Raw genomic sequence first — 16709 nt, forward strand, 5'->3', positions numbered from 1 at the left:
CAGGGGAGGGGGTCAGAGAAAGGTGTGACAATGCCTCTACAAGTAACCAGCCTGTGAGCTGGGATCTGCTGCCCTCTGCAGGGATAAGCAGAGAGCAGGGTGCTGCAGGGGGAGGACCAGTGTGTGGGGTGGGGGCTACCACAGCAAATGTGGGGTCCCCAGAGATTTCACAGCGGGGTTCTGTTGCTGCAGGGGGGGAACAGGCAGGTGAGATTGGGGCCGGTCCAGGAGCGGAAGTGCTCCCAGGTAAGATCTCGGTGCAGGGTTCCCCCACAACCGGGGTGTCAGGAAGCCAGGTAGGTCTGCCTGAACCGGCGACTTGGTCAGGAACGGAGGAGGAGCAGGCACGACCCACGGTCGCAGCGGCTGTGGCCGCTGTCACCCGCAGTGGGAGTGCTGGAAGCCAAGGGGCCTCCCGGAGGTCCGATAGCTCTTCCCCTTCTGACCAAGTGGCAGCCGAGTCAGGTGGAGGCCAGGACACAGGTCCCGGGGTACTGACCGAAGATGTGACAGTCTCGTCGATTCTGGCCACATCTAGTCAGGGGTTTCAGGCAGCGTTAGAAGCTGACGACAGCCTGAAAGCTCTAAAGGAGCAGGCGGCACAGCCTCCCTCGGACTCGGACCCGGAGCGAGTGGTCTGGGACCAAGGACGGCTGTACCGGGCCACGGTCCAGCAGGGTTCACCGGAGGCGTGGCCCAGGGACCGACAGTTGGTGGTACCCTATCCGTTCCGGACGGAGTTGTTGCGGATCGCACATGAGATTCCGATGGCCGGACACCTAGGGATCGCTAAGACCAAGGCCAGGTTAAACCAGCATTTCTACTGGCCAAAAATGGGGGCCGATGTGGCTGCCTACTGCCGTTCGTGTGAAACCTGTCAGAGAGTGGGGAAGGCGGGGCCACACCCCAAAGCCCCACTGGTATCTCTGCCAATCATCGATGAGCCTTTCAGGAGGGTGGCTGTGGATCTGGTCGGCCCGCTGGCCATCCCCAGCAGCTCCGGGAAACGCTTCATACTGACGGTAGTGGACTATGCCACCCGGTACCCAGAAGCAGTGGCCTTGTCGTCCATTCGGGCTGACAAGGTGGCCACCGCATTGCTGGAGATTTTCTCCCGAGTGGGTTTTCCCCAGGAAATGCTCACTGACCGGGGGACCCAATTCATGTCCCAGCTGATGGAGGCCCTCTGTAAGCAAGTCCAGGTGCGACATCTGGTGGCCAGCCCGTACCATCCACAGACTAATGGCCTGTGCGAGCGGTTCAATGGCACCTTAAAGCAGATGCTTAAGATGTTGGTCGACTCCCATGGGCGTGACTGGGAGCGGTATCTCCCACACCTGTTATTTGCTTACCGGGAGGTTCCACAGGCCTCAACAGGATTCTCACCGTTTGAGCTCCTGTACGGGCGACGTGTGCGGGGCCCCCTGGCTCTGGTGAAAGAGGCTTGGGAAGGGGATTTGGCCACCCCTGGAGTGTCGGTTATCGAGTATGTCATGCGCTTCCGGGACAAAATGCAGGCCTTGACGCAACTGGTACACGACAATATGGCTCAAGCCCAGGCCGATCAGAAGCGTTGGTACGACCAGAACGCTTGTGAGAGGACCTACCAAGTGGGTCAAGAGGTGTGGGTACTGGTCCCCGTACCACAGGACAAGCTTCAGGCAGCCTGGGAAGGCCCATACCTCGTGTACCAGCACCTCAACCCTGTGACGTACCTGGTCACCCTGGACCCTGCCCGTGGAAGGCGGAAGCCCTTCCATGTGAACATGATGAAGGCACATCATGAGCGGGAGGCATGTGCGCTCCCCGTGTGCAACCTGCCCGAGGAGGGAGAAGCGGAAACCCTCTTGGATATGCTAGCCCAGGTTAGGGCAGGCGGATCCATTGAGGATGTGGAGGTTGGCCACCAGCTCTTGGAGGACCAACGGTCCCAGCTGTGGGCCACCCTACACCCCTTCCGGGGGTTGTTTACCAACCAGCCCGGAAGGACTGACTTGGCTGTCCATCACGTGGACACTGGGGATCATCCCCCGATCCGGCGTTCAGCATATCGGGTCTCCCTGGAGGTGCAGCAACACATGCGCCAGGAGATTGACGAGATGCTGGAGCTGGGGGTGATCCAGGCATCCAACAGCGCTTGGGCCTCGCCTGTAGTCCTCGTCCCTAAGAAGGACCGAACCACTCGGTTCTGCGTGGACTACAGGGGGCTCAATGCTGTCACGGTCGCCGATGCGTACCCAATGCCACGCATCGATGACCTGCTCGATCAGTTGGCCGGGGCTCAGTACCTGACCATCATGGACCTGAGCCGGGGATATTGGCAGATCCCCCTGACTCGCAAGGCCAGGGAACGCTCTGCCTTTATTACCCCATTTGGACTGTACGAGTCCACGGTGATGCCATTCGGGATGAGGAATGCCCCTGCCACTTTCCAGCGGATGGTCAACACCCTGCTCAAGGGACTTGAAGGGTACGCGGCCGCGTACCTGGATGACATTGCCGTCTTCAGTCCCACCTGGGAGGACCACCTAGAGCATCTAGCACAGGTGCTCAGGCGGATCCACCGGGCAGGTTTGACCATCAAGCCGGGAAAGTGTCAGCTGGCCATGAGCGAGGTCCAGTACCTCGGTCACCGGGTAGGTGGGGGAACGCTGAAGCCCGAGCCTGAGAAAGTGGAGGCCATCGCATCCTGGCCCACCCCCAGGACCAAGAAGCAGGTGATGTCCTTCTTGGGGACCGCTGGGTACTATAGGAGGTTTGTTCCATGCTATAGTAGCCTGGCAAAGCCCTTGACGGACCTCACCAAGAAGAAGCTGCCCTCTGCAGTCGATTGGACAATGGACTGCGAGACAGCCTTCCGGGCCCTAAAGGACGCCCTGTCCAGCCCGCCCGTGCTACGGGCAGCCGACTTCACGCGGCCGTTTGTAGTACAGACCGACGCCAGTGACTTCGGCCTCGGTGCGGTGCTCAGCCAGGTGGACTCTGCGAGCCAAGAGCACCCAGTCTTGTACCTGAGCAGGAAGCTGTTACCAAGGGAAGTTGCCTATTCCACGATGGAGAAGGAGTGCCTGGCCATAGTGTGGGCCCTGCAGCGTCTGCAACCCTATCTATACGGGCGCCACTTCATCGTGGAGACGGACCACAATCCCCTCAGCTGGTTGCACACCGTCTCTGGGACGAATGGGCGATTGTTGCGATGGAGCCTTGCGCTCCAGCAATACAACTTCACCATTCGCCACAAAAGGGGCCGTGACCACGGTAACGCAGACGGGCTGTCCCGACAAGGAGAGGTCGCGGACGGGCGCACGGGGGAACACCGGAGTGTGCTGCCCCCTAGCGCCCTCAAAAGGGGGGAGGTGTGAGGTAAATCCGGAGATATGACGATAAATCATGACATTCAAGTCATGTCAGGAAGCCCTCTCCTGGTGTCACCCCCCCCCCTTCCCTTCACACAACTGGTTTAGCAACAAATCCATGGCCATGTCCTGTGATATTGAAATGAGGTGGCTTAGGGACAATGGACACAGGATGACTCCCTGCCGTCACCCTGTAGTGGGGGCTGCTAGCTAGTTAGCAAGGCTATGGAAATAGCCAGACAGAACGACTCCAGTAAAAAATGGTTCATATCTCGCAAGCCATATTTCCGATAAATATGGCAACCATAAAAATGGTGTCTCCGCATGTGGACGATGCCGGCACACCCTTTTTATGGGAGCAGGACATTGGGAAATGCCCCAGGCGTGATATCAGCCAATGGGGAACTGGCAGACAGGTCATGAGTCCCCTCGTTCTGTAGCTAAATTCATAACTGTCACAATGAGAGCATTGGCGTCCGCCTACGACGCTCCCAGGCAAAGTTATGGCCAATATCCCCTTGGCTGGATAATTCTGATCCATGCAGGGGGAGTGGCAGTGCTTCCCTGTGAGGTCACTAAGGTAGGAGGGGACCTGGATCTGCCCAGGTTGATAACCCTACTTCGGCCATTTTCCAGCGTTCTTCTCGCTGGGGGCACGTGTAGGAAACATCTGTGGGAGTTCCTGGAAACCTGGTCTACAGCGCCCCCCTGTGGCCAGACGCAACAAGGTAACTGATTGAACTGTGTATGCCTGTTTGTAACCCATGCTTTATCTGTAACTGTACTCTGACATATGTATATTCTGTAGATTCCCTATTGTATATATTGTAGTTTCTAGTGTGCTTTAGGCTGATTAAATTATATAATTAATCTTGGGCTGCTCTGTTATCTCGATCTTGAATCCCACGTCTGTGTGTTCGGCTAATAGTTACCGTGAAGCGGTTGGTGGCAGCGAGTTTGTGCCAAGGATTATTGTGGGGAGGCCAGTGAGATTCGGGGAGATTTTATATATTCCGCCCGCGGAGGTCGGGGGAATATATACCCTACTCTCACCGGGGACCCTTCAATAATCGGCATAAGTAGTATAGCGGCCTCCTTGCTTATCGTCGGGCAATTCCATAATTGGCCTGACTATAAGAGGGGCGCTAGAGAGCGCATCACGTGCTCTGTCTGTCGGTCGGGAGGTATAAAGGAGGGGTGACCCCCCACTTGTTACACCCCGATTGTGACGTACTGGTAGCCAGCGCGGGGGATTTCTGAGTGACCCCCCCCGGTGGTTTGTGACACTGGCCATTAAGAATCTCCAACAAAGGGTTAAAAAAAAAACAAAAAACCATCACACAGAGAAAAATACTTTATTAGAAATAAATACACAGACACAGTAGGGACTCCATGTTTATTACTCCCTCTCACCCCTCCACGATGGAGAGATTTCTGTACTGACCATGCCAGGAGAGGGGGAGGAAAAGAGAGCGAGCGGGGGGGGGGGAGAAGAGAGCGAGCGGGGGGGGGAGAAGAGAGAGAGAGGGGGGGAGAAGTGAGAGAGAGGGGGGGGAGGAGAGAGAGGGGGGGGAGGAGAGAGAGGGGGGGAAGAGAGAGAGGGGGGGAGAAGAGAGAGAGGGGGGGAGAAGAGAGAGAGGGGGGGAAAGAGAGAGAGGGGGGGAAGAGAGAGAGGGGGGGAAGAGAGAGGGGGGGGAAGAGAGAGGGGGGGAGAAGAGAGAGAGAGGGGGGGAGAGAGAGAGAGGGGGGAAGAGAGAAGGGGGGAGAGAGAGGGGGGAGAGAGAGGGGGGGAGAGAGAGGGGGGGAGAAGAGAGAGAGGGGGGGAGAGAGAGAAGGGGGGAGAGAGGGGGGGAGAGAGAGGGGGAGAAGAGAGCGCGGGGGGAGAAGAGAGCGCGGGGGGGAGAGAGAGGGGGGAGAGAGAGGGGGGGAGGAAAAGAGAGCACGGGGGGAGGAAAAGAGAGCGCGGGGGGAGGAAAAGAGAGCGCGGGGGGAGGAAAAGAGAGCGAGGGGGGGAGGAAAAGAGAGCGAAGGGGGGGAGGAAAAGAGAGCTCGGGGGGAGAGAGCGAGGGGGGGAGCGAGGGGGGAAGAGAGCGAGGGAAAAGAGAGGGGAGAGGAGAGAGGGATAAGAGGGGGCAGAGAAGAGGGGGAAGAGGGGAGGGGGAGAAGAGTGGGGGGAGAGAAGAGAGTGGGGAAAGAACGGGGGGGGGGCAGAGGTGCTCTGTCACCAACTGTCTCCACTCTGTGACTTGTGGTGCAGGTGACAGAGTGCAGACAGTTGGTCCCATGCAGCAGGACAGATGGCAGAGCACAGCGGTGACATGCCTGTCAGTGTCTTGCTGCTGGGAGGAGCAGATGATCACACTGCCCGACACCGGCCGCTCTCCTGACATCGCAGCAGAGCGGGCGGGTGGACAGTGTGAGCACATACTTACGTGCAGGGGGGGATTCAGCTGAAGAACCCCCCCCTGTACTGCACACTGGCGCCCCGTGCCTCACCATCTGCAGGACGCCGGCTCCACACTGACGTCCTCCGGATCCTCCCCTCGATGCTGGGCTGTGATGTGCGGTAGTCACCGCCCACAGCCCTGTCACTCAATCTGAGTGGTGCCAGCCTCCTCTGACATACGCGTCCAGTTTGAGAGCCCGGAAATGCCGGGACGTCAGAGGATGCTGGTGGCCACAGCTCCAGGGGGTCATGTGACCGGCACTGAGCGTGCAGGATAGCGCCGCTCAGTGCCAGAACTGGAAACAGAAGCCAAAGGAGAAAACGCCTAGAAAGGTAAGTAGAACTCATACAGAAAATAAAAAAAAATGGGTGAACCACCCCTTTAATTGAATCCATTCTTCCCTCTACCCGTGAAATGTTCTCAGTGCCATTGGATAGAAAAAAAACCAAAGCATGATTAATCCACCCCCATGCTTAATGGTTGGCGAGATGTTCTTGTCATGACATTCTGTCTCCTTTTTTTCCAAAAAATTTTGGCCAAAGAGTTCTATTTTAACCTCATTAGTTAACATGACTTGTTTCCAAAATACATCAGTCTTGTTTAGATGTTATTTTGCATACTTCTGATGCTAAATTTTATGGTTAGGACGCAGGAGAGGTTTTCTTCAGATGACTCTTCCATAAAGGCCATTTTTCTGTAGGTGTCTCTGAACAGTAGAACAATGTACCACAACTCCAGAGTCGGCTAAATCTTCCTGAAGGACTTTTGCAGTGAAGTGAAGGTTCTGATTTGCCACTCTAGCAATCCTACGAGCAGCTCTCACAGAAATTTTGCTTGGTTTTCCAGACCTTATCCTGACCTCCACTGTTTCTGTAAGTGCCATTTCTGAATTACTTTTCAAACTGAGGAAAGGGCAACTTGAAAACGCTTTGCTATTTTCTTCTAGCTTTCTTCTGCTTTGTGGGCCTTCACCATTTTGATTTTCAGAGTGCTAGGCAGCTGCTTTGAAAAACCCATGGCTGTTTTATTTGCACAAGGTTAGAGGAAGCTGGGTTTTTTTAAGGCCTCTGCCACACTCACGTGAAAATCACGCACGTGCCGAGAGACACGTATTTTCCCTGCGTGTTGCGTGCAGGTAAGTACGTGTCTCTGGTACGTGCGGGCCACGTGTGTTCTATGTGTGCTATCCGCGATAGCACACGTAGAACCGGTAATTAACATACTCACCTGGTCCTTCCTGATGTCCGCGCTGCTGTCTGTGGTGCTGATCCTCAGTCTCCAGCCCTCCCATCTCCCCGCTGCTGCCAGGCAGTGAAGTGAATATTCTATGAGAATAATGAGCGGCGGTCGGCAGCAAGAGGCAGCAGCGGCAGAGACAGGAGGGCTGGAGAAGGTGAGTAAATGTTTTTTTTTTTTTTCACTGACACATGTGTTTTCTCCGGCGCGTGTCACACGGGACCGCATCCACACTACACCCGTGTGGTACGGGTGCGGGCCGTTGACACCCGTACTGCGGGAGAAATCACTGACATGTCAGCGCTTTGAAAAACGCACACACGTACAAACGCACACGGACACACGTTCCGTGTGGTTTTACGTGTGTGTGCCTGCTACAATAGGGTAGCATTGCTGAACGTGTCTCCGTGCCGCCGGTACGTGTAAAAAATGACAAACACGTGCCGGCAGCACGGATGTGTGTCGCAGGCCTAAAGCTGTGAAATTTGCATCACCTGCCCTTTCCTAACTATGATAATGACCAAGCCACAAACCTAACAGGCTAATTAAGGTCTGAAATGATAGTCAAAGTTATCTGAGCACACAAATCTCCAAGGGGGTTCAAACTTTTGCATTGGCCCATTTTCATTTTTGTAGTTTTTAAAATGTTAAAGGTGAAAATATTTTTTTTTGTTCTTACCTAAAATATAAAGGAAATGTGTCATCTTTAACTTTATGCCTTTTAGAGATCATTTAATTTTCAACTTGATTAACTGTTCACAATAACAGTAATTTTGACCAGTGGTGCTCAAACTTCTGCATAGCACTGTACCTGCTTTGCGACGTCGCTGTGACTGGCAAACCGCCTCCTTTCTAAGGGGGCGGTTCGTTCAGCGTCACAGCGACGTCACAGCAGCGTCACTGAACCGCCGCCCAATAGAAAAGGAGGGGCGGAGATGAGCGGCCAGAACATACCGCCCACCTCCTTCCTTCCTCCTTTTCCGGTGGACGTAGGTAAGGAGATGTTTGTCGTTCCAGCTGCGTCACACTTAGCGATGTGTGCTGCCGCAGGAACGACAAACATCATCGTTACTGCAGCAGCAACGATAATTGGGAAGAGGGGGGTATGTCACCGATGAGCGATTTTGAACGTTTTTGCGACGATTCAAAATCGCTCATAGGTGTCACATACAACAACATCGCTAAAGCGGCCGGATGTGCGTCACAAATTCTGTGACCCCAAAGAGATCGCTTTAGCGATCTCGTAGCGTGTAAAGCCACCTTTAGGCTAAGTCATGAATGTCTGATCGGCCAGGGTTCAACACCTGGCACCTCTGCTGATCAGCTGTTCTCGGTCCTTGCAGCAGCAGATGGGGAACCAGAAATACTCAGTTCCGAAGCTTCCCTGTCAACTGATAGAGGCCGCGGCCAGTACTGTACATCTGCCTCCCATTCAAATCAAAAGGAGGCAGATATGCAGTACCTAGTCAGAGGAGGGGCAGCTCCGGAACTGAGCATTTTCGGCTGCCCGCTGCTGCCACTGAGACCGAGAACAGCTGATAACCTGACCTAAGGATAGGTCGTCGATGTAAAAGTAGTGGCCAACCACTTTAACACCAAAAGAACTTCACCTTTTTTGGATTCCACTTTTGTCCTCTTTCTAGAACCATGATAACTGAACCATCTTCAAGGGTGTCAAAGAATTCTTCTGAATCCAGTAATGTCCCATCATCCTCCAATATTAAAGTCACAATACCCGTCAGAAAGAGGGCATCCATAGCCTTGCAAAGGGGAAAAAGTAATCAATATGTAAAAAGTGAAAATTATTCTAGACATATAGAAATTAAAACTATTCTTTGGTGGTTTATTTGGAAGACAAAAAAAACTGTGCATTAGGTGCCTGTTTTGACTCAAAAAACACTTTTCATGTTCCTGCTATAAATACATATTCAGTGAATGAACCTTATCGCTCTGACTTATAAATGTGTACTCAGTAGGATCTACACACTGAGTACAGATAAAGGCCCACTTCACATGTCCGTGCATTAAAAAAACATGTGGGATTGTCTGTGGTGCAGGTCCATATGGGGCTGCCCGTGGCTCCCTGTGTGTGTTCTCTGTGAGCTGTTCATGCGCTATCCATGTGACATCCAGATAGCACAAGGACAGCATGAACTTGTATACTTACCTGTCTCCGGTGCTGCTGTCACACTTACTTCTGGGTCCACAGTCAGTGTAGTGAATATTCATGAGGTAGAAGAAGCTAGGCCCCAGGGAGGATGATGGGAGTAGTAGTGGCCGTTGACGCCGAAGCGCGGGGTGTCGGCGACGACAAAGAAGGGCAGACTCAGTAGTTGCGGTTCATGGTTTTTACTCACTGTCTGGTTGCTGCCCTAGGAGTGCCGGTCTCTGCTGTGATGGGCCCCTTCCGATCCCAGATAATTCGGAGGTCACCGCCGGTGTGTCCTTTTTGGTTGGGGTCCCTCCAATCTCATGGATGGAATGTGGAACGGGCTGCGGGTGTTTCCTGCACTCTCCGCAGACCCTGGAATCCCCGGTAGCTGTGTAGAGCCCAGGCTGAGCTACCTGCTCCAAGTCACGGGTCTTGCGGTGCTCCAGAAGTGTGAGGAAGAAAATGCCTGGACCGAGGTCCTCATTGTGCTGCTTACCCCAAGCTGTGCCCGGGGCAAAACTGACTAAAGTGTGGAGATGCTCCTTCCTTTTCCCCAAGTGGTGCCCGCCCCCCAGGTGGTTGTCATAGGGACCGGGAAAGTCCCATGCCTCGTGATGGCCACCCCCCGTCTACCCCAGGCCAACCCCAGGTGGGACAGCACCTAACTGTGTGTGGTTTGTGAATGTGAGAAACACCAGCAGTTAACCTCTTCCTTACCCGGGATGAGTACTGCACCTTAAGTGAGATGCAGTACCTCGTGGCGACTGAAGCCTGAGGGGCGCCACATGTACTCCACATGGACACACGGTCCATGTCAAAACACTGATGTGTGCGCAGATCCATTGGTTTTAATGGGTCTATGTGTGTCCAAGTCTTCAGTACATGTGGAAATGGATATGTACCGGAAACACGGATCTGTGAAGGAGGCCTTAAAAGCAGAGCAGGCACGCCTGAACACTTTTCTATAGAAGGTTGTATTCAACAAAGTGTACGGCAGACTTGTATTAGAATGTGAAGCTTTCTTAGGTCCACACTGAATACACATAAATAAAAAGTACTAGACATCTTGCCCATTTAACCCCTTTAGGACACAAAGTAGGAAAGTCGTAGCTTGGTGATCCTTGCTCTGAGTGACATGTCAGTCTTGATTTGTTCAAAATCCATTATCCATATTGTTCTAGTGTTATTCATCTGTTGCTAAAGCCACAAGGGTAATAAAACTAGATTATTATGATTACTGGATTTTAGTCTCCTTTATAATCTTCAAAATATGGTATTAACTTCAAAAGCATTTTAAATGTTTATGGACCTCCATCTGCGGTGATTTTTAATGGCCCATAGACTTGTGTGGGGGGATTTTGAGCTGTTACGATTATTCAAAACAGTCATGTCATTGTGGTTTTTTTTTGTTTTGCAAACCCACGGTTGCCAAAAAAACAGACATGAAAAACACCAGAGATTATAATGGGTACTGTTCCAATTGTGAAAACCACAGAAAGAAATGTATGTGAAAAATGGAGATCTGAATAAAGCCTAATACATCTGTAACTCACCTTTGCTATGAGCTCTCGCAGGGAGCCAGCAGTAACACCTTTACGTATGGATCGGTCATGACTACAAACACGGAAAGGTCTCTGCGGCGGTGCAGAGGCAGTTTTCACTCTCCGAGTTATCTCTGACCCTACAGAGGAGACTGACCTAGAAATCACAAATAGAGGACATTGGTCATTACTGATGTGACACCCTGGCAAAGCCAGGTTGTCACAGAAAGAGTTAATCCTCATTGGTAATCTGATCTCACACCGCTGCAGCAGGACAAACCACACCCCCCAGGGTAAGAGAAAAGCAGAGGAGAGGGGAGGGGCTGGAGCAGAGTGTTTGCAGAGGAGACAGAAGAGGAGTCTGGAGTTGTAGCTCCCAGGCTGATAGTGAAGCGTGCTCCGAGAGGGCCGGGACAGGCTGTAGTGAGGAAGGGGCCAGAGGTAGCCGGAGCAGGGTAGTGGCCCCTCCTTACCTAGGGTGACCCGGATCACTGCAGGGGAGTGGATTCCCCGTTCCCGGCTGAGGAGAAAGAGGAAGAGAGTGGAGAGAGAGGCACCTGGCTGCAGGGAAAGAACAGGAGCTGCTGCACCGTGTGTGGGGTACTGGGAGTGGCGTCAGCGGCAGTGGTAGTGGAGCATGGACGGCTACCCACCAGTTTCAAGTTGACTGTTTTATGGACTGTCACCCCTGTTTAGCGTCCTCAAGTTCAGGAGGAGGCCATCTGCACAGCAGGTGGGGGCGGCAGAACAGTTTAGAGTGTAAGAAAACGTACCTCCCGATGTGGGAAGATGTATGATTGTAATGTGTTTATTTTTCCTTTTTCCAGTTTTAATAAATATTGGTGCCCAGACGGCCCGAAGACGGGCCGTGTTTTACCAAGGGGGTTTGTGACGCCCTGGCAAAGCCAGGTTGTCACAGAAAGAGTTAATCCTCCTTGGTAATCTGATCTCACACCAGTGCAGCAGGACAAACCACACCCCCAGGGTAAGAGAAAAGCAGAGGAGATGGGAGGGGCTGGAGCAGAGTGTTTGGAGAGGAGACAGAAGAGGAGTCTGGAGTTGTAGCTCCCAGGCTGATAGTGAAGCGTGCTCTTAGAGGGCCAGGACAGGCTGTAGTGAGTACCTAGGGTAACCCGGATCACTACAGGGGAGTGGATTCCCCGTTCCCGGCTGAGGAGAAAGAGGAAGAGAGTGGAGAGAGAGGCACCTGGCTGCAGGGAAAGAACAGGAGCTGCTGCACCGTGTGTGGGACACTAACACCCCCGTACCGAAGGCTGCGGACACCGGTAATTCCTAGTTTACCAGTGACTCTGTGTGAAATACTTGTGAGTACGCTCGCGCCCTCGGGCACCGCACCGCAGCACTGCGCCCTGCTCCCTGCTTACCCCATCACCGGGCCCCGGGACAGCCAACCCCCTACCCACGGAGGGGAGAAATAACATCTAGCTGCTCCATACCATCGCTCCCAGGATCCCCGTCCAGAGCAGCGGTGGTGTTCCAACCTCACCACAACCGTGGGTGGCGTCACGGACAATCTCCCTTACCAAATCCCCTTTTACTGTGGAGCCTGGGATCACAGACCGGGTCACGCCACCGTGATACCCACAGAAGTGACCCTGTGGCCCGGATCTGAGTACCCCTGGTCCCCGGGCGACACACTGACACGTTGTGGGATCTGCAGGAAAGGAATTCAGCCATGACATATGATATTGATTACATAACTACAGAAGACAAATTTTAAAGGGAACCTGTCACCAGATTTGGCGACTATAAGCTGCGGCCACCACCAGTGACCTCTTATATACAGCATTGTAGAATATTTAAGAGCCCAGGCTGCTGTGTAGAACATAAAATTCACTTTTTAATACTGACCTGAGGGGCCATGCGGTGCAGACTTATATACAGTATTCTAGAATACCGTATATAAGAGCCCACTGGTGGTGGCCGCAGATTATAGTCACCAAATCTGGTGACAGGTTCCCTTTAAGAGGTACATGTGTTTGAACATGCCATTGTGCTACATGTGCCTCATCAAATGTACAGGACAGTATAAAAAAATGTAGACAGTCATATCCTGTAACATATGCATAGGTTCCTAATATGCAAATGACAAAAGAGTGTCCTTAACTTACATTTGGAGGGCTTGTATGTGGATCCATTACATTAGGATGCTGCAAAGCTTCCTCACATAAAGGTAAATGGTAAAGTATACATTTTATATTAAGAAAAGACAGTATCAGATGGATCCATACCATACATTTGACTGCATTAGGTACATTGCATACATTTGGATCTAAACAACAAATTCAGAAAAATTCTATGTGAGATTCTTCAAAATATAAGGAGCAACAAGTGTCTAATATAAAATGATGTCAATAAAAATAAAGTGATCTAGTGCAATAAATAATTGCATATACGGTATATATAAATAAAACAATAACAATTTAGGGTATAAATATCAATTACCAATAAATATATTTACTAAGGGATATATTAGCATAACAGAATAATATATATTAATTATTTTCTAACTGATTATTGCCACCAATTAACTAAATTTTGTATCATCACTATACGTGATTTTGCAATTTATGCTGCTATATCCTCTTTTCTATTCTATGAGCATCTCTTTTTAATTCTATTGGATGTTTTTAATCATTTCATTAACAAAAATTAAATAATTTTATTGGACTTGTTGCGCCTTATTTTTTGAAGAATTTTACATAGAATTTTTCTGAATGTGTTGTTTAAATTATTTAAGAGGAGTGTCTTTGATACATTATGACCGCATGTGTTGTTAATACATTTGGATCTGTCTGAATAAAATTCTGTGCCTGTGCAACTGTAAACTTTTTCACATAAATGTTTGACAGATTAGTATGTATACCACGTTCCTAGGGTAGGGAGTGTTTCTTCCTGTAGAAAACAGACAGATATAGTCTACAAGACACAGAAAAAAAAAGAAAGATGAAAATCTAAGGACAATGCCTACTACATAGTTAGCAAGCAAGTAGGGGAGAGTAACATTTACCAATTTGTGTGACAGGAAATTAGCTAGGGTCAAAGGAGATCTAAGGCTGCTTTCACACTACGTTTTTTTAACATGCGTCATGAACGTTTTTTTGCTGTAAAAGCGGATCCTGTTTTTACAAAGAAAAACGCATGCAAACGCATGTGTTATTTTGCAGGATCCTGTCACTTGAAGTTTATGGGCAGGCATTGAAGTCATGTGATCAGGAGTGAAGGGAACTGAACGTGATAGACTGAGAGCTGGCATCTGACAGTTGCGGACGCTGGTAACCAAGGTAAACATCGGGTAACTAAGCAAAGTGCTTTGCTTGGATACCCGATATTTACCTTGGTTACGAGCGTCTGCAGCTGCTAGAAGCCGGGCTGCCTGCTCCCTGCACACGTAACCTAGGTAAACATCAGGTAACTAAGCGAAGCGCTTTGCTTGGTTACCCGATATTTACCTTGGTTACGAGCGTCCGCCGCTCTCAGGCGGCGGAGAGAGAGAGGAGAGAGAGGGAGGGGGAGAGAGGGAGAGAGGGAGGGGGAGAGAGAGACTGATCACGCCAGGCTGGTTTCTGGGCATGCTCAGTAGAGCAAGCAGGATCCTGTCTATCAGAATGCCAGCGTTCACATGCGTTTGCATGCAGTATAGTCAGGATCCAGCAATTTGCAGTATTTGGACGCAGCTCAAAAACGCTACAAAAAACACAAAAAACCTGAGCTGAAACAATACAAGTAGCGTTTTTGAAAAAAGTTAAAAAACTGCAAGCCGCTGGATCCTCACTATAATGTACGCAAACGCATGTCAACGCATGTTGGTGCGAGTCCATTGCAAATGCATTGAAATGAAAAGACATTTGCACTGGATCCATTTTTGCGTTAAAAAAACGTTCATGAAGCATGTTAAAAAAACGTAGTGTGAAAGCAGCCTAACCTGTCATGCTATCTCTCTGGGGTTAAGATACCAGCCCAACTATGTAAGAGTACCACCATTACTAAGAGAGCAAAGACTGACGCCACAGATGGGAGCAAAGAAGCTTCTTGTAAGTGAAAAATGTGTGCACTGACAGAGCAAGGATTAGTTGCCATAAGGGTAAAGATTTTCCATAACAGAGGGGACCATTTTACGCTATAATTGACTGTGTTACATCACAACATTTTGAGTGTTGCGTTCTCATTGTTCAGAGGACTATCAGAGATGGCAGGAGATTAGTTTCTGAGTCTACTGCACCGATGTGTGGCAAGCAAGTGAGTAAGTAGGTCACCAGGGAGCATAAATTGCCAGACAAGACCTTTTGCAGGGCATTGCTGCCAAGAGAAGTGTCTATGAGGAGGCGATGTGACCAGCACTATGATAGTATCACTTGCTGTAGCTTTGATACGACAGCAGCTATGCTATTCTACTGAATGATGAACTCCTGCTATGTAGTCCTTGACATTCATGACCTCCAGCTACCCCCCACTTCCCACCATTGATTGTCAGCTTTCTGCCCATCTACAGTGTAGCCATAACAAATGATTTTATCAAAGCTACAGCGCAAAGGTCAGTAAGAGACCCAGCACTGGACTCAGGGCCTCTGTCCTGGTTCTGTGTTATCCTCAGTTTGAGAAGCATAAACCTGCTGACACATTCCCTTCAAATTTATCCTTCCATTTTTTCATGGCCTAATGTTATGCCACTGCCCTTCATTGTCTGTGTATCCAGGTGGCAGCTGCTTGTTCATGCTATAGTTGGAGGCCTACTTTAACAACAGTTTTGGTCAGACATCTGCTGTTTCCTAATCAGAGGTGGTGATATCATTAGTGTAATCTGTGTAGTCGCACAGGGGGCGCAAAAGGTAAGGGGCCACTTCTACCTCCAAAACAGTTGCAATTTTACATTATGATGAGATATTGGACTGCAAAAGACCCATATACTGTTCTTAGGGGGTCTTCTTCTGTCTATGTCCCTAACCACCATGATGTGATAGCACAATACCAGCACGTGTGATCTTTCTCCTTAATACAAGAAGTAGGGTTTTATTGAAGTACAGCTAAAACTATATATACAAGTATTATATAATAACTTCCTAATTAGACATAGTGTCCTTATCAGCGTTATTATCACATAAATCAGTTATATAAAACCACGTATAACCATCATAAGGCAAGAAAATATACAGAAATCACATAAAATACTTAACTAACATCTAACTTTAAGAGCCCCATAACTCTCACTTATAAATTACATGAGGAGACTGAAATATCCAGCTTTCTAGTAAAGAACGTGTGAGACAAGAGACACATTTTACAGGACAGTTCACCAATAAATTACAAACCTGAAAGCCCCGGCACCGATGTTAGATATAAAATCCATTCTGATCCTCTGACAGAAGGGACGGCCCAGCTTCTCCGCAGCTCAGTGACTTTTCAGTAAAATGTTCTGGACTATGGAACTTTCCAGCAGAGAAACAGAAGAGCAAAGTTCACCAGGATAGGACAGACTCTGGACTGCAACATTGGGAAAGAAATAGTGACATCACATGAATGTTAATAACACTGATATCTAGGTGCAGTCACTTCTTAAAGCACCACTCCAGCAGGTTTTCTTATTGCACAGCTGGAGTGGTGCTTTAAATGTAAGTCTTCTGCCCTGTGTATTATACATGCCTTTGTGCAGCCTCATCTTCTACAGCTGCCATTCCGGTCGGTCTCCTGTGATTTGAAACCTGCCGGCAGCTCCAGTGTTTCATGGAGAGCTCAAGAGGGCACAACTCTATACAACTCTATGAGAGCCTATTCTGGCCTCGTTCTGGTTCTCTAAAGGAGGCTTTACACGCTACGATATCGTTAATGTTTTGTCGTCGGGGTCAAGTTGTTAGTGACGCATATCCGGCATCATTAACGATATCGCAGCATGTGACACTGACCAGCGACCTTCAATGACCTCAAAAATGGTGAAAATCGTTCACCATGGAGAGGTCGT

The 16709-nt window shown here is 50.1% G+C and overlaps 1 protein-coding gene across 1 annotated transcript in view; it reads right to left on the reverse strand.

The window, feature by feature from the left end:
• Positions 1-16149, reverse strand: part of CIDEB (cell death inducing DFFA like effector b) — a 30188-nt gene extending 14039 nt beyond the window's left edge. Inside the window, exons 1-3 of the mRNA XM_075335274.1 lie at positions 16063-16149; positions 10745-10889; positions 8650-8799 (exon numbers count right to left, since the gene is read on the reverse strand). Of these exons, the coding sequence (XP_075191389.1) occupies positions 8650-8799; positions 10745-10889; positions 16063-16100 (333 nt within the window). The 5' untranslated portion in view covers positions 16101-16149. The remainder of the gene's footprint in view (positions 1-8649; positions 8800-10744; positions 10890-16062) is intronic.
• Between the last annotated feature and the right edge of the window lie 560 nt (positions 16150-16709).

This window comes from Anomaloglossus baeobatrachus, chromosome 2 (genome assembly GCF_048569485.1).
Source record: "Anomaloglossus baeobatrachus isolate aAnoBae1 chromosome 2, aAnoBae1.hap1, whole genome shotgun sequence".
Classification (NCBI taxonomy): domain Eukaryota; kingdom Metazoa; phylum Chordata; class Amphibia; order Anura; family Aromobatidae; genus Anomaloglossus; species Anomaloglossus baeobatrachus.